We start from the raw sequence: 17,963 nt of genomic DNA, 5'->3' as shown, positions 1-17,963 counted from the left end.
ATGGTGGGAGTTGGAGTCCAAAACACCTGGAGGGCCCAAGTTTGCCCATGCCTGCCTTAAACCAAACTGCAGCTGCTCCCAAAGGTAAACCCCATCAAGCCTACTTCTGCCTCCTGCTGACATTCACCTGTCCCTACCTGTGCTCTTAGTTCCTTTCACTTGCAGGCTGACCCCTTCCAGAGGGCTCCAATCACCTTCCCGAAGGAGCAGAAGGGGCGGGGCCTCTCTCTCGGTAGGGCTCACCTGCACCTGCTTCCTTGTCGTCCCAGCGTCCTAACCCTGCACGCTTCCCATCCCTGAAGAAAGTGGCTCGGGCGGGTCATACCGAGAGGCGAGGAAAAGAAAGCGAAGGAAGGGGGAAAGTCTGTTTCTTTCCCTCCAGTCCCACGCCGTGGAGTGTGGAAAGGGCTCCCAGGAAAAGCAGCGAGCCTTCCGAAAGTGTCCAGGGAGGGAAAAAGTTGGCGTGTTTCTTTCGGAGCGGGCGGGCGCCTTAAGGAAAGTCCAGTCGGGAGGCAGCTTGTTGTGAAGGAGGCAGCGCACAGTTGCTCCCCGGGAGCCCAGGTAACCGAGGCGCTCTCGACATGGACTGAAGACTTCCCTCGCTTTCGGGGGCATAAACCCCCACTCCCACCCCCAAATTTGGAGCCTGCACAAAGAAGAAAGAACCAGAGGAGGACAGGTGAGAAAAGGAAAGGGCGGCTTGGCTGCCTTTCTTTGCTCAACAGGTGCTTTTCTCACTTCCTTCCTTCTGTCAAGGGAGGGATACATTGGCCAGCTTCATTGAGCTCCTGGTTAAGGCTATGGAGATTGGTTTAGAATCATAGAATTATAGAATCAAAAAGTTGGAAGAGACCTCATCCATTTAGGAGAGTAGAGGCTATTGTGATGGAAGACTATAATCATGAGTGCATCCACACTTTATAATTAATGCAGTTTGATACCACTTTCACTGGCATAGCCCAATGCTATAGGTTTCTGGGATTTATAGTTTGGGGGGGGGGGATGCCACACACTAAGGGGAGAGTCCAGGTATGTAGCTGGGGGGGGGGGGCTTGAAGGATTTCAGGGTGGTCTGCGAGAAGGCCTTACTGGTACATTATTTAAACTGTTACGTTTATTCATCTCATGATCTTATCATCATGCTCAATATATCCCATATGCATGGGGGTATTGGGACGATACAAAAGGTTTGCTAGGGTAGATCCTCAGCCCCCCCCCCCCCCCCCATCAAAATCCTGGCTACGGGTCCTTTGGGTGGGTGCATCCATATTCTAGAATTAATGCAGTTTGATGCTGCTTTTACTGCCCCAGATCAATGCTATGGAATCCTGGGAGGTATCCTTCAGGGCCCTTCCACACAGCCCTATATCCCAGAATATCATAGAGTTGGAAGAGACCTTGTGGGCCATCCAGTCCATCCCCCCGTCAAGAAGCAGGAAAATCACATTCGAAGCACTTCAGACAGGTGGTTATCCAGCCTCTGTTTTAAAGCCTCCAAAGAAGGAGCCTTCTTCACACGCCAGGGCAGAGAGTTCCATCGCTGAACACCTCTCACAGTCAGGAAGTTCTTCTTAATATTCAGGTGGAATCTCCTTTCTTGTAGTGTGAAGCCATTTTTCCATGTCTTAGTCTCCCGGGCAGCAGAAAACAAGCTTGCTCCCTCCTCCCAATGACTTTCCCTCATGTATTTATACATAGCTATCATGTCTCCTCTCAGCCTTCTCTTCTTCATGCTAAACATGCCCAACTCTTTAAGCCACTCCTCATAGAACTTGTTCTCCAGACCCTTGATCATTTTAGTTACCCTCCTCTGGACACATTCCAGCTTGTCAATATCTCTCTTCAATTGTGGTGTCCAGAATTGGACACAGTATTCCAGGTGTGATCTAGCCAAGGCATAGTAGAGGGGTAGCACGACTTCCCTGGATCTAGACACTATACTCCCATTGATGCAGGCCAGAATCCCACAATATCTGCTTTAAATTGGGTTATCTCAGTCCACATTCAGATAATGCGGGATTTTCTGCCTTGAATACTGGGATATAGAGCTGTGTGGAAGGGCCCATAGTGAGACACCAGCTGTCTTTGACAGAGAAGACAAAAGACCTTCTAAAACTTGGGCCCTCCAGGTGTTTTGGATTTCAACTCCCACCACTCCTAACAGCCTCAGGCCATTTCCTTTCCTCCCTCAGCATCTTAAGCGGCTGAGGGGGGAAAGGAAGGGGCCTGAGACTGTTAGAAATGTTGGGAGTTGAAGTCCAAAACACCTGGAGGGCCCAAAGTTGCTCATCGCTGTTTTAAGACTGCAATTCCCATGAGCCATGGCAGTTGAAACTGCATTCATTCTACAGTTAGATACACTAGTTGGCTTACTCTTAGGCTTAGCCTTCATTTATGGTAATGGAAAAGACTAGTTGCCCTGCACTCCCAGGTGCATCTACACTGTAGAATTAATGAAGTTTGACACCTCTTGAATTGCCATGGCTCAATACTATGGAATCATGGGAGCTGTTGTTTGGTGAAGCACCAGCATTCTATGGCAGAGAAGGTGAAAGAGCTTTGGAAGCTCCAACTCTCCATGAACCATAGCAGTGAAAATGGTGTCAAACTGCATTGATTATCTAGTATAGAAGCACCCTAGGCCCCTTCCTCACAGCTGAATAAAATCCCACATTATCTTTTTTGAACTGGGATATATGGCAGTGTGGACTCAGATAACCCAGTTCAAAGCCGATATTGTGGGATTTTCTGCCTTGATATTATGGGTTATATGACTACGCAGAAGGGCCCTAAACTGCCAGGCTTTTCACTGACCCAAACATTTTATTTAGCACAAATTTTCTCAGTCTGCATTGGCCCTGCAGTGACCCCATGGATGCTACATATAATCACGTTGGGATTGCCATAACGTGTTACAAAAAAAATAAGAATATGTTCTTGGTGTGAAGGTGTTCTTTCCTGTTTAATCGTGTGGCATTTACTTTGTTGTTATATTCTAAAATTTTCACTTTTGTGGCTGTCACAAACTATGTTGACTTGATTGAGATGCAGTGAGATATTCATTGAAAAACAATAGCAAAATGTGCTCTGGGATGTCCCATGCAAACAAAGTTTTTGCCGTTTAATAAACTTTTTTCTATGTTTTTAAGATGGAATCAATTAGCAAATGACATTGATAACCCAGGAACAAAAATTGTGTTAGATAATGTAGTCAGCCATACAGTTCCCCACAACACACACCACTCACTGTTAAGGGGAGGTCCACATTTCCAATCCTTCACACTATTTTTGGCAAGACAGCTCCTTTTTTCCTACCATCTTGCACAGTGGCAGTAGGCTCTCAGTTAACCAGGACTAGTAGATCCCAGATAAATGTAGTTTGTGGTTGCTTGAAAATAGACCAAACTAATACTGCTCCATATTGTACCATACCATAAACTCTGTATTGACTTGATATTAAAATTTAAAACGTAGTAATTAAATGCAAATACAACCATAACTTAATGTAACACAGTTTTTCTGCTTTGCTATATTATAAAAACAGCCTTTAAAAACAAAGGGGGGAAAGGTAAATACTTCCCCTTGACATTAAGTCTAGTCGTGTCCGATTCTACGGGGTGGTGCTCATCTCCATTTCTAAGCTGAAGAACCGGCATTGTCCGTAGACACCTCCAAGGTTATGTGGCCAGCATGACTGCATGGAGTACTGTTATCTTCCTGCAGAAGCGGTACCTATTGATCAACTCACATTTGCATGTTTTTAAACTGCTAGTTTAGTAGAGGCTGGGGCTAACAGCAGGAGCTCCCCGGATTCAAACCGCCAAATTCATCAGCTCAGTGGTGTAATCCGCTGCACCACCAGGGGGCCCAAAAATATAAAATATTTTAAAATATAAAATATTATTTCCTCATTTGTTTTTGCTGGTTGCTTGAGAGACTACTGTATTTTCTATGAAATGGAGATGTGCTTATACTGATGTACTGGTATCCACATACATGGGCCTTCCTCTTTAAAAAAAAAATTAAATTCAAACTGGAAAATAACACTTACTGGTGGGTATGGTCATTTCCCTGTTTAACGTACCATTAATGCCTCCCTACAATAATACAGCAAAGCTATGCTGCCTAGAGGGCTAGCCATATGCCTAAAAGTCGGGATTTTTTGGTAAAATCTCATGGTAAAAAGAAAGGCTTTTTCAAATGGATTGGCATCCAAAGAAACGCATTGTAAATGACTTGTCGCAGATCTGATGCATCAGGATCATAGTTCCTTTGAGGTCAGTATGGGTTTGTTTTTTTAGTCTGTGTAGACAAGTCCCTCGAGTAGCCCTGCAGAAGGCCCTTCCTTGAGGATGCGTGTGTCTCACTAAATTGCTATAAGGTGTTTTGTTCAGGAGTCACATTCCCAAAGGGATGGCAGGACTTCGTCTCCCAAGTACACCTGCGGAGGTTTGTCTACATGCTGGTGCCATCCTCTAGAAATGCTTCCAGGCTGTAATCCTGTGTGCACATATGAGAGAGGAAACCCTATTGGCTTGAAGAGGCTTTCTTTCTAAAATTGCTCTGAGAAGAAATGGAAGCTGTAGTCCTATGTTCTCCTTGATCCCTCTATGCATCTGAGGAAGTAGATTACAAAAGCTTTGTTGTTTATTTGTTCAGTCACTTCCGACTCTTCGTGACCTCATGGATCAGCCCATGCCAGAGCTCCCTGTCGGCGGTCACCACCCGGCGGTCACCACCCCAGTTCCTTCAAGGTCAAGCCAGTCTCTTCAAGGATACCATTCATCCATCTTGCCCTTGGCCGGCCCCTCTTCTTTTTTTCCTTCCATTTTCCCCAGCATAATTATCTTCTCCAAGCTTTCCAGTCTTCTCATTATGTAGCCAAAGTACTTCATCTTTGCTTCTAATATCCTTCCCTCCAATGAGCAGTCGGACTTTATTTCCTGAAGTATGGACTGGTTGGATCTTCTTGTAGTCCAAGGCACTCTCAGAACTTTCCTCCAACACAGTTCAAAGGCATCTATCTTCCTTCGCTCAGCCTTCCCTATGGTCCAGCTCTCACATCCGTAGGTTACTACGGGGAATACCATTGCTTTAACTATGCGGATCTTCGTTGCCAGTGTTGTCTCCACTCTTCACTATTTTATCGAGACTAGTCACTGCTTTCCTCCCAAGAAGTAAACGTCTTCTGATTTCCTGGCTGAAGTCTATTTATTTTATTTATTTATTTGGTACACTTGTATACCGCTAATATCTCAGCCTGTGCGGCGACTCATTGCGGTTTACAACATATTTAAAATACAATATTCACTTTAAAAATATAAAATAGAATATCAAAATACATACATATACATACATAGTATTGGGCCACCAATACAGACCGGAACATCTCATAGTTAAAGTCGTAATCCAATTCGTATCCTTGATTGCTAGTCCATGGTCAAAACAACATCACATCGGAAATTAGTTGAAAACTTGCTCGAACATCCAAGTTTTCAGTTTTTTCCGAAATGCCATTAGCGAGGTGGCTGATCTTATTTCAGTAGGGAGGGCATTCCAAAGCCGGGGGGCCACCACAGAAAAGGCCCTATCTCTCGTTCCCGCAAGCCGCACTTGTGAAGCAGGCGGGATGGAGAGAAGGGCTTCTCCTGAAGATCTTAGGGTCCTGGTGGGCTGATAGGCTGAGATACGTTCGGATAGGTATGTAGGGCCAGAACCGTTTAGGGCTTTAAAGGTCAGAACCAGCACTTTGAATTGGGCTCGGTAGCTAATCGGTAGCCAGTGGAGCTGGTACAGCAGAGGAGTTGTATGCTCCCTGCGCCCTGCTCCTGTTAATACCATGGCTGCCGCCCGTTGGACTAATTGGAGCTTCCGGGCCGTCTTCAAAGGCAACCCCACGTAGAGAGCGTTGCAGTAGTCAAGGCGGGATGTAACCAGAGCGTGGACTACCGTGGCCAAGTCAGACTTCCCAAGGTACGGTCGCAGTTGGCGCACGAGTCTTAACTGTGCGAATGCTCCCCTGGTCACCGCCGAAACCTGGGGATCCAGGCTCAGCGATGAGTCCAGGATCACACCCAAACTGCGAACCTGTGTCTTCAGGGGGAGTGCGACCCCGTCTAACACAGGCTGTAACCCTATACCCTGTTCGGCCCTGCGACTGACCAGGAGTACCTCTGTCTTGTCTGGATTCAATTTCAATTTGTTCGCCCCCATCCAGACCGTCACAGCGGCCAAGCACCGGTTCAGGACCTCGACAGCCTCCTTAGTAGCAGGTGGGAAGGAGTGACAGAGCTGGACATCATCTGCGTACAGATGACACCGCACCCCGAAACTCCGGATGATCTCGCCCAGCGGCTTCATGTAGATGTTAAACAACATGGGGGACAGTATTGAACCCTGAGGAACCCCACAAAACAAAGGTTGTGGGGTAGAACAGGAGTCCCCCAGTGACACCTTCTGAGACCGACCCTCGAGGAATGACCGGAGCCACTGCAGAACAGTACCTCCGAGACCCATTCCCGCGAGGCGTCCCAGAAGGATACCGTGGTCGACGGTATCGAAGGCCGCTGAGAGGTCGAGTAGCACCAACAGGGACACACTCCCCCTGTCGAGCTCCCGACGGAGATCATCCACTAAGGCGACCAATGCTGTCTCGGTACCATGTCCCGGCCTAAAGCCAGACTGTGCCGGGTCTAGATAATCCGTGTCTACCAAGAATGCCTGGAGTTGTGAGGCCACCACACGTTCCATGACTTTGCCCAAAAAGGGAAGATTGGAAACAGGCCGATAGTTTACCAATTGAGTGGGGTCCAGTGATGGTTTCTTCAACAGCGGTTTTATCACAGCTTGCTTTAAGCTGGCTGGAAAAATACCTTCCCGAAGGGAGGCATTAACCACCACCTTAACCCACTTGGCCAATCCCCCTCTGGCCTCCTTTAGAAGCCAGGATGGGCAGGGGTCTAGGATGCATGTGGTAGCTCTCATTCCTCCAAGCACCTTGTCTACAAAAGCTCATGATACAATTTTCTTTCTTTCACACAACACCTATAGCAGTGTTATCCCATTTTACCAACTGCTGTTTCTTCCTATGGAATCGTGGGATTTGCAGTTTAGGGAACAGCATAGAGAGTTGTTCAAGCAGAATTAAGTCTAAAAATGCCAAATTCCACAGACAACAGACATTGCAGTTATAGTGGAATAATAGTGCAATAACAGCAAAGTGTGCTACAAGATGCCTTTGTGTACTGATATTTCAGAGTAACACAGCTCTTTGAGTTCTAGTCCTATGTAATAGTACCCAGGAGGACTAAACCTCACTGTGGGACTTACCTCTGAGTAAACATGCACTGTCTCCAATGGGAACCATTTCTAAGGAAACCTGTACAATGTGGCTGTCTGCAACTAATGCAGTCTCTTTAGAATTGGTCTGAAATTGGTCTGTCCTCATCTAACCTTTGCCGCCTGCTCGCCAGTGGATTTAAGTGCACAACAGCTAGAAATCCAACAGTCTTTGCTCTCTTTAGGAATTGTATAGGAAGTGGTATGTGAAGAGAAGGAATTGTAGTTCTGCTATAATTTTTTTTAAAAAAATTAAGGACAACATAGGGCAATTTAGTTAACAAGGAGGGAATGGCTTCAATGCTAAGGCAAAGTCCTTTGCTGTGTCCTCTGTTGCACCTGCCAAAACTGCTTCCTTCCATAACACAGGTTCACTGAAGGCCCTCTAGCTATGACTTGAAACAAGCATAATTTACAAGGGGATGAGGAGAAAGAAAGAAAAAGAAAGAAAGAAAGCCAGCAAGCAAACAGGTGTCCCAGTACCAATATCCATGTGGTACTGGAAGGAAGATAAATGCATTATTATTATTATTATTATTGTTGTTGTTGTTGTTATTTTACTGACAAAAAAACACAGTATGACACAGCAAATGAGATATATATGTCCGATTTCATATTATTATTGGATTACTGAATTTATTACTGGATATAATATTATTATTATTATTTGAAACACAACAAGATGAGTCCACAACAAACAAGATCACTATGCTGGCTGTTGTATTGGATCACACGTCAGACACTTCTCAAGTGTCTAGGACTGTGTGATGTATTGGCAAATAATGTGTACAGATCCCAGTAAGGTGGCCTTTTACAGCTGGCAGATAGTAATTTTGTCAGCGCCGATTGTGTTTAAGTGCAGGCCAAGGTCTTTAGACACTGCACCCACTGGGAGCACCTTTACTGGCTTGTGCCAGAGTCTTTGCAACAACAACAAAAATAATATAGTCTTTAAAAATTATTTGGCCATCTTACTGGCTGGTTCCAAAATGCCTCATTATGCTCCTCATTTGAACATTTAACTGTAATAAATGCTAGATGCTGTGAGTAAAACTCTAACTTGCTACACTAAAGTTTGTAATTCAACAAACCAACAGGAAAGTCTTTTTCAAAAATGCAACTGTATTCAAGTCTTCAGTGCTGACTTGAATGAAGAGGCATTACATGGTTTCTCTACAATATCCAATGCTGCTTGTTGTTTTGATTGTTGTTATTGTTGTTGTCACCATCGTTAAAACGTTGAAGTTAAAAGGGTTCTGCCACATCTGCAGATCTTGTAAGCAATCTCCTATAAAAATGAACAAGGTTTATTTTCAATTTTTTGTGAAGTCAAAGAAACACTATGAGTTCATATTTACCCAAACGTTTTCCAAAATATACAGACACAAGGCAAACATTCAACGGATTCCAGAATATACAGATACAAGGCAAACATTCAATGCCTCAAAACAATGAAACACAGATACATAGATAAAGGTAAAGGCTTCCCCTTCATCTTCGGCGATGGTGCTTATCTCCATTTCTAAGCTGAAGAGCCTGCATTATCTGTAGACATCTCCTACATCATGTGGCCAGCATGACTGCATGGAGTGCCGTTTATCTTCTCGCCAAGGTGGTACCTATTGATTTACTCACATTTGCATGTTTTCGAACTGCTAAGTTGGCAGGTGCTGGAACTTACAGCAGGAGCTCACCCCATCCCGCAGATTCAAACCTCAAACCTTTTGGTCAGCAACTTTAGCAGCTCAACAGTTTAACCTGTTGTGCCACCGTGGCCCCTATAACCAATACCATATCACAGTGGAGAACCTGCAGTTCTCCAGATGAACCTGAACTCTATTCCCCATCATCCTTGACCATTGGCCATATGGATGAGAGGGGGTAACTGAAGTTGGAGTTGAGTATCAAGAATAATACAAGTTGCCTATCCTTGTCATGTAGACTAGCCATGATAACTAAATTGATCATTTATGTTGAGAGATAGTATGTATTTCTGATTTCCCATGCTTGGGAAAAAATGTGAATAGGTATTGCAATTATGCCGTATTTGTAATTTTTCTGGAGTGGAGCCTTGAGGGCATATATACACAAGCACATCTGCCTATCATAAATGTTAATCTGCCCTAACAAGACAATTACACTTATTCAGATTAGACAGGTGGTTAGAAGTAGAAAGCAAGAGGAACCTGTATGTGTTTGTAAATTCTCAGAAAACTATTTTGAAATTCATCGAAAAAGTTCAAAGAAAATGTACATTCAAAAAGATCAAGAACAAGGACTTCATACTATGGAGATTTACATATAAATATATTATTAAAATTTCCTACTCATATATGAATGTTTACTTGGAAGTAGATCCCACTGATTTCAATGGAACTTGCTCTGAACTACAACACTCTGCTTACCCAACTTGAGAGTATTTGGCCTAAAACCAAATCTATTGTTTGCAATGAGCAACGTAGCAATGCAAAATTCACAAACCTGGAAAACTAACAACTGCTTTGCAAATCTGTTCAAATGAATGTCGCTACACTTTGGAGCAAATGTGCAACTCCAGTTGAGTTTATCAGGCACTGCTGGATCAGAAACCCAGTGTCCTGGAAATACCACAGCCTTGTACTTAAATCTCCCAACCAAAGAAGCTTTTGATGAATTGTGCTAAGCAACTGAATTCTTGGTTGCTTAGCCAGTCTTGGAAAGGTTTAACTATTGCTAATGACTTCATTAGGACAAAGGGAAACTATGTAATGTGGAAAGGTTTTAACTCTCAAAAGCACCCTTGCTAAATTCAAGTTTACATAGTTTCTCCACTGTTGTGTTTAGGAATTGATGCAGTCCCTTTCTTGCAAAATCTATTGTTGGTGGCAAGTTTTTTTTTAATATATTGTATTTTGGGAAAATAAAGTCTTTCTAGGTTGAGAAAAGCCAAGTTAACATCTGCAAATCTATATCGACATTGCTGGGAACAAATTCAGTGAAATCTAATTCTGAATAGACCTGTGTAATATTGTATTATTAATGAGGAACAACTGTAAGATGCCGACATGATGTCTTATACGTACAGCATGTGATCCAGCCCTGTAGACAAGTCCTCATGATTCCAGAGACACTTAGCAAGTATCCCAGCTTGCTTTCGCCATGAGAAATTGCAGCCCTCCCAGCAGACAGCCTTATTGGCCCAAGGGGCAGAATATCAAAACATCACATGCAATGGAAAAGAAAGACTGTAATTATTAATGCTACTCTTTCTGTTGAGCAGCAAAACAGGGCACTGAAAACAGCTTGGGGATCAAGATAGCTGCCTTGTTTCTTTCTTTGGGTGCTTTGCGTCAGGCTCAACATGCTCAAATGACCAATGTCAGAGGTGCTCATTTACTTGGCTCTTTAACAATAATTACAATTCAGCCATTAGATTCTTAGCTCTTGTGTATGTATGGTAAGGAAAGCAGTATTTAGCAAATAAAAGTTATATGGTCACTGTTCATATTAAGGCTTACATTAGGACTCAGATGGGGGCGGGGAGTAGAGGAATGGACTCTACACAAGGATTTCAGAGGGGTCGCCAAAGATCATCAGAAAAGTTTGGCCCACATCCATCATTGTTTGAGTCCACAATACTCTCTGGATGTAGGGGAACTACAACTCCAAAATTCAAGGTCAGGTCTCACCAAACCCTTCCAGTATTTTCTATTGGTAATGGGAATCCTGTGTGCCGAGTTTGGTTCAGTTCTATTGTTGGTGGAGTTCAGAATGCTCTGATTGTAGGTTAACTATAAATCCCAGAAACTACAACTCCCAAATGACAAAATCAATTCCCCCACTCCAACCCCACCAGTATTTAAATTTGGGCATATCGGATATTTGGGCTAAATTTGGTCCAGTGAATGAAAATACATCCTGCATTTCAGATATTTACATTACAATTTATAACAGTAGCAAAATTGCAGTTACGAAGTAGCAATGAAAATAATTTTATGTTTGGGGGTCACCACGACATGAGGAATTGTACTAAAGGGTCGCAGCATTAAAAGGTTGAGAAACATTGGTTTAGGCAGAGAGAAGTGATGACCTCAGGTGGCCTTGCATGCGGGAATTGGCAAGACTGTGTTAAAAGGTTGTGCAGACTGTCTCTAAAGTAGTACTTACATTTGAGGCCATCGCCATACCTCAAAGGGCTGAACTAGCCAGGTTTGTGCATAGAATATGATGGACACCACCTTGCTCTTCCTCTAAGGCAGCAAAGTGCCATGGGCTAGCACTGTTACCTCATGTGTCGTTGTTATGTGACTTGAAGTCTTTTCCTACTTTTGGTGACTAGATCAGAGGATTTTCTTGGCCAGATTTGTTCAGAGGGTGTTTGCCATTGTCTCTCTTTGTGTTGCAGAGGCTGTGACTTGCTGAAGCTCAATTGTTGAGGTTCCATGGATGGATAGGGATTCAGACTGTAGCCTCCTGAAGTCCTAACCCAACTTTTCAGCCACTCCACGCTGGCTGAAGATGTTACCAGCCCTATCCTCAAACCTAACATCTACCCACCACACCAGTTTCTAGGACCAACCCACCCACCAGTTTCTAGGATCTGCCCACCCCACTGATCTGTAGGATCTATCCAGCACACCAGTTTCTAGGATCTACCCACCCACCCACCAGTTTCTAGGATCAGCCCAGCCACCAGTTTCTAGGATCTGCCCACCCCACTGATCTCTAGGATCTATCCACCACAATAGTTTCTAAGATCTACCCACCCACCAGTTTCTAGGATCTGCCCACCCCACCAGTTTCTAGAATCTACCCATCTCGCTGGCTTCTAGGGCTTATTCACCCCACCAGTTTCTAGGATATATCGATCCAACAGGTTTTTTTTTTTATCTATGTGACTTTCCAGACTATCTTGTGACACATTAGTGTGCCGGCAGCAACGTGTAACTGTGTTGTGTGATTGTAATGACAAAAATTCAGCTTATGTAAAATAAGCAATAAATCATATAGTTTAATATATATATACATAAAGGTTTTCATGGGATGTTATGTCCCTATAGATTTCATTATACAGTTTAAATGTGTGTCCATATCTTTTATTAGGGTGATAGTTTAACCTATACTTAGTAAAACTGAATTACTGTGTTGGAAAATGATGCATGTCTAAAAGGTATGTCAGCAACATGAAATGTGTATTCGGCAGAGTAGCAAAGGACAAGGACAGATGTCTTCACTGTGTCTGAATAATGAAACAGTACCAGTTAAGGTGACAGGATATTCTCACTTCTTCTCACCAAAGACACGCAATGAAGTTGGACACTTCAGTTACCCTGATAGCTTCATCACACCAGAGCATGGATCCACTTTAAATCTGCTTTCTGCCTCATGCAGAATTATGGGGTTTGTAGTCTAGGGAGTCCCAGGGCCTGATTGGATGAGCAATTTAAAGATCCCTTCCTAAACTACAAGCCCCAAAATTCTGCACGAGGCAGAAACCGGATTTAAAGTGGATCTATGCTGTATTGTGATGAGGTCCCTGAATTCACTGCAGATGACTCAAATCAATTTGTCCTTTTATTTTTCTCCTTCACATAATCATAGAATAATGGAGTTGGAAGAGATTACATGGGCCATCTAGCCCAACCCCCTGCCAAGCAGGAAAAGCACAAAGTAGGCCTGAAAGATGGCCATTCAACCTCTGTTTAAAAGTTTCCAAGGAAGGAGCTTCCAACACACTCCAAGGCAGAGAGTTCCACTGTTGAACAATTCTTACGGTCAGGACGTTCTTCCTAATGTTCAGGTAGAATCTCCTTTCCTGTAATTTGAACCCATTGCTCCTAGTCCTAGCTTCAAGGGCAGCAGAAAACAAGTCTGCTCCCTCTTCCTTATGACACCCTTTCACTTATTTGTACATGGCTATCATGTCTCCGCTCAACCTTCTCTTATGCAGGCTAAACATAGCCAGTTCTTTAAGACGCTTCTCAGAGGGCCTGATCTCCAGAGCTGTGATCATTTTAGTTGCCCTCCTCTGGACACATTCCAGCTTGTCAATGTCTCTTTGGAACTGTGGTGCCCAGATTTAGGCACAGTATTCCAGGTGAGGTCTAACCAAAGCGAAATACAAAGGTACCATAACTTCCCTCAATCTAGACCAGTGGTTCTCAACTGGTGGATCCTCAGATGTTTTGGCCTTCAACTCCCAGAAATCCTAACAGCTGGTAAACCGACTGGGATGTTTGGGAGTTGTAGGTCAAAACCCCTGGGGACCCACAGTTTGAAGATGGCTGATCTAGACACTATACCCCTTTTGATGCAGCCCAATATCCCATTGGCTTTTTAAAGCTGCTGCATCACACTGTTGGCCCATGTTCAACTTGTTCTCCACAAGGACATCAAGATCTTTCTCACAGGAACTGTTATCAAGCCAGGCCTCACCCATCCTGTATCTCTGCATTTTATTCTTTCTGCCTAAATATTCTATCTTAGTTGTTGTAGGTTTTTTCGGGCTATATGGCCATGGTTTAGAGGCATTCTCTCCTGACGTTTTGCCTGCATCTATAGCAAGCATCCTCAGAGGTAGTGACCTCACTACCTCTGAGGATGCTTGCTATAGATGCAGGCGAAATGTCAGGAGAGAATGCCTCTAAACCATGGCCATATAGCCCGAAAAAACCTACAACAACCCAGTGATTCCGGCCATGAAAGCCTTCGACAATACATTGTAGTATTTTACGTTTGTCCTTTTTGAAATTGTTCCTTGGAAACTTGTTTAGACCTTTTAGGCTTCGTCCAGGTGAAGAGGGATTCACTTCTGGAAATAGGCAGTCCCTGAGTCACAAACATCTGACTTACAAACAACTCATCATTAAGAATGAGGGTTATTTATTTACCTTGTTAGAAGCAAGTTGAAAGTACAGTTAAAATGTATTTAAAAACACAAACAAAGTTTTTTTTTAAAGAACTTGGCATTATGCTAAATGTCCTTTGACCGGAAGCTGGACACTTGGAGTGCCCCTGGTGTCGCTGTGAGAAGGTCCTCCATTGTGCATTTGGCAGGCTCAGATTGCATTGTAATTGCTTTTCTCTGCACTCGCATGTCGTGGACTCTACTTTATAGCCCTATTTTTTAAGGTTGGCTCTGCATCTTATGGTGCCAGAGCGCAGTCTGTTCAGCACCTTCCAGGTCATCCACTCTTCTGTGTGCCCAGGAGGGAGTTTCTCATCCGGTCTCAGCCACTGATTAAGGCGCTGGGTTTTCACCTGCCACTTTTGGATTCTTGCTTGCTGAAATGTACCTGCAAGTATTTCTGTAGATCTTAGGAAGCTGTTTCTTGATTTAAGGCATTGGAGTGCTGGTTGATATCTGAACAGAGCATGGGCCGGAGATGTCACTGCTGTGGTCCTTTCATTGCTGGTTTCTACTTCTAGACAGATGTCAGTTGGTGCAGTACCAGCTAAACAGTATAATTTCTCCAGTGTTGTGGGGCATAGACAGTCTGTGATAATGCGGCATGTCTCATTAAGAGCCACATCCATTTTAATTTCATAAAAGATAATTATCATTTTGAAACAGACATTATTATTATTATTATTATTATTATTATTATTATGAGTGTGAAGATTTTGTTATATAGTAGATTTGGTCAGATTTGACTGAACATTTACAAGCATAGGTGTCTACTTGATAGGTGTATGCCTGTTCTGGGTACCACAATTGAAAGGAAATGTTGACAAGCTGGAATGTGTCCAGAGGAGAGTGACTAAAATGATCAAGAGTCTGGAGAACAAGCCCCATGAGGAGCAGCTTAAAGAGCTGGGCATGCTTAGCCTGCAGAAGAGAAGGCTGAGAGGAGACGTGATGGTCATGTGAGGAGAAGTCATAGGGAGGAGGGAGCAAGCTTGTTTTCTGCTGCCCTGGAGACTAGGATGCGAAACAATGGTTTCAATTCTACCTCAACATTAGGAAGAACTTCCTGACTGTGAGAACTGTTCAGCAGTGGAACTCTCTGTCAAACTGCCAAAAGCAGATCTGTGCTGAGTTCAGCATATGTCATCAGCAGTTGCACAGATCACTTAGCTATTTGTGGTTTAGCTGTAAGGCAGCGTAGATGGGCTGTCAGAAACTGGTAGCTGCTAGGGGCTCAAATGGTAGTCTGAGTGTTAACCAGATGAGGAAGAAAGGCAGTATTAACATGCCTAAAATTGTAGACAGACCATTTTTGTTTGTTTGATGTGTTAACCTAACACATTTTAGCAATGAACAAGCCCTATGAAAAGCGGCTTTAAGAGCTGGGCATGCTTAGCCTGAAGAAAAGAAGGCTGAGAGGAGACACGATCACCATGTGAGAAGAAGTCATAGGGAGGATGAGGCAGGCTTTGTTTCTGCTGCCCTGAAGACTAAGACGCGGAACAATGGCTTCAAACTGCAGGAAGGGAAATTCTACTTGGACATTAGAAAGAACTTCCTAACTGTGAGAGCTGTTCAGCAGTGGAACTCTCTGTGCTGAATTCAGCATATGTCATCAGGAGTTGCACAGATCACTTAGCCATTTGCGGCTCAGCTGAAAGGCAGCATAGATGAGCTGTCAAAAACTGGTAGCTGCTAGGGGCTCAAATGGTCACCTGAACATTAGGAAGAACTTCCTCACTGTGAGAGCTGTTCAGCAGTGGAACTCTCTGCCCTGGAGTGTGGTGGATACTTTTAAACAGAGGCTGGATAGCCATCTGTTGGGGGTGCTTTGAATGGGATTTTCCTGCTCCTTGGCAGGGGGTTGGACTGGATGGCCCACAAGGTCTCTTCCAACTCAGTGATTCTATGATTTGCTGGAACATCCAAGCTCTCAGATCCTTACAAACGGAGGACAGAGTGGGGACTTGCCTAATCTCCCTGGGGAGGGTGTTCCAAAGTTGAGGGGCCACCACCGAGAAGGCACTTTTCTTCATCTCCAACAGCCGTGCTTGTGATGGTGGTGGAAGCAAGAGGAGGGCCTCCCCAGTAGATCTTAGAGCCCGCACCAGTTCATAAGGGAAGATGTGGTCATGAAGATTGGTGAGGCCCGAACCATTTAGGGCTTTGCAGGTCATACATAACCTGCACCTTGAGGTCTCTCCCAACTCTATGATTCTATATAAGCCTTCTTAAAGAACCATATCAAATGTAAACAAAGCATTATCGAATGGTCCCAATTGAGAATCAAACTGTCCTTACATTGGGAACCTTCTCTAAGTGCACGACCTATTTCTCCTTTTGCTGCAGGACTCCAGCCTTGGCTGCCGGGGCCTACACCAGAGTAGCCCACAGAAGATGGCCGAAGGAGCCCGCACTGCTGCTTCACCACCTGGGCCCGGAGCCAGAGGAGGAGGTGGCAGCAGTGGTTCCTCGGGCACCTGGTGGAAATCGCTGACCAGCCGGAAAAAGACCAAAGAGGCACTCTCGACGGCTGCATCCGGCTCTTCTTGGCCGCCTTCCTCTGAGGCCTCGGAGGCACCACCGCCTTGCCCGCCCAGCCCCTCAGAAACCCGGGAGGGCCAGCAGCCCGGCGTGGGGAGTGGGAGCCGGAGGAACCTTAAGATCTCCCGTTCGGGGCGCTTCAAGGAGAAGCGGAAAGTGCGCGCCGCCCTGCTGGCTGAGAGTCCTCAGAAGCTCTTCGAGGGTGAAGGGAACAGTGCCGCTGCCAACAACAACAGCGGAGAAGCGCCCTGTCAGTGAGGGACTTGCATTGAAGGAGACTGCCTGAGCAGCAGAGCCAAGGAAGGAAGAGGAGCTTAGGCTGGGGACAGAGAGAAGCATCTTGTTGGTCTCTCTTGCTTCCCTTTCAAGCCAGGAGGACACAAACAGCCTTAGTCCAAGGCCTGTAGACGCTCTCTCTCATGAAGCATACAGAGCAGAAACATGTACTGAGAGGCACAAGGAGGCCAATGACTGTCGATTGTAGATCAGGCCTGGGCAAACTTGGACCCTCCAAGTGTTTTGGACTCCAATTCTCACCATTCCTAACAGCCTCAGCCCCCTTCCTTTTCTCCTCAGCTGCTGCTGAGGGGGGAAAGGAAAGAGCCTGAGGCTGTTGGGAATGGTGAGAATTGGAGTCCAAAACACCTGGAGGGCCCAAGTTTGCCCACTCCTGTTATAGATTTTCCACATCACACTTTCGAATGAAATTAGAATTCAGAGGGCTCAGGTTCAAATGTGTCACAGTGAATTATTTCCCAACACTTTTTGTTCCAGGCCGTTTCACCTTTCACCGTATCCAAAATGCTCTGACCTTCATCAGAGGCATGTGGCACATCTCTCTCTCGAACATGTACTGAAGAAGATGATGACTGTTGGTTCTAGATCTTCCCAAACTTCCCCATCCTACTTTCTGTGAAATTAAAGGGTTCCACAGGAACACATTTGAATCTGTCAAAGTGAATTATTTCCCTATGCTTTCTTTCCCAGGATGATTCTCCTTCCATTAGTGTCCAAGGAAATGGAACCACCATAGCCAGGCTTCTCTCTTGAACCATAGCAGAAATCTACTGAAAGGCACAAGGAAGCTGACGACTATTGGTGCTAGTTCCTCACCGTCATGCTTTCCAGTGAGATTAAAGGGTTCAGCGGCTCAAGTCCTCAACACGTTTGTCCTGGTGAATTATTTCTGTTCCAG

The 17,963-nt window shown here is 44.6% G+C and overlaps 1 protein-coding gene across 1 annotated transcript; it reads left to right on the top strand.

The window, feature by feature from the left end:
• Positions 1-262: 262 nt before the first annotated feature.
• On the top strand, positions 263-17,305 carry PRR15 (proline rich 15). Its single transcript, XM_060783434.2, has 2 exons — positions 263-679; positions 16,574-17,305. Exon 2 carries the CDS (start codon positions 16,622-16,624, stop codon positions 17,024-17,026), a length of 405 nt encoding a protein of 134 aa, XP_060639417.2. The 5' UTR covers positions 263-679; positions 16,574-16,621; the 3' UTR covers positions 17,027-17,305.
• The last annotated feature ends 658 nt before the right edge of the window (positions 17,306-17,963 follow it).

The sequence above is a fragment of the Anolis sagrei genome, chromosome 6 (genome assembly GCF_037176765.1).
Source record: "Anolis sagrei isolate rAnoSag1 chromosome 6, rAnoSag1.mat, whole genome shotgun sequence".
NCBI lineage: Eukaryota > Metazoa > Chordata > Lepidosauria > Squamata > Dactyloidae > Anolis > Anolis sagrei.
Note: the sequence above shows the minus strand (reverse complement) of the source record. Positions and strands in the feature narration are given on the sequence as shown.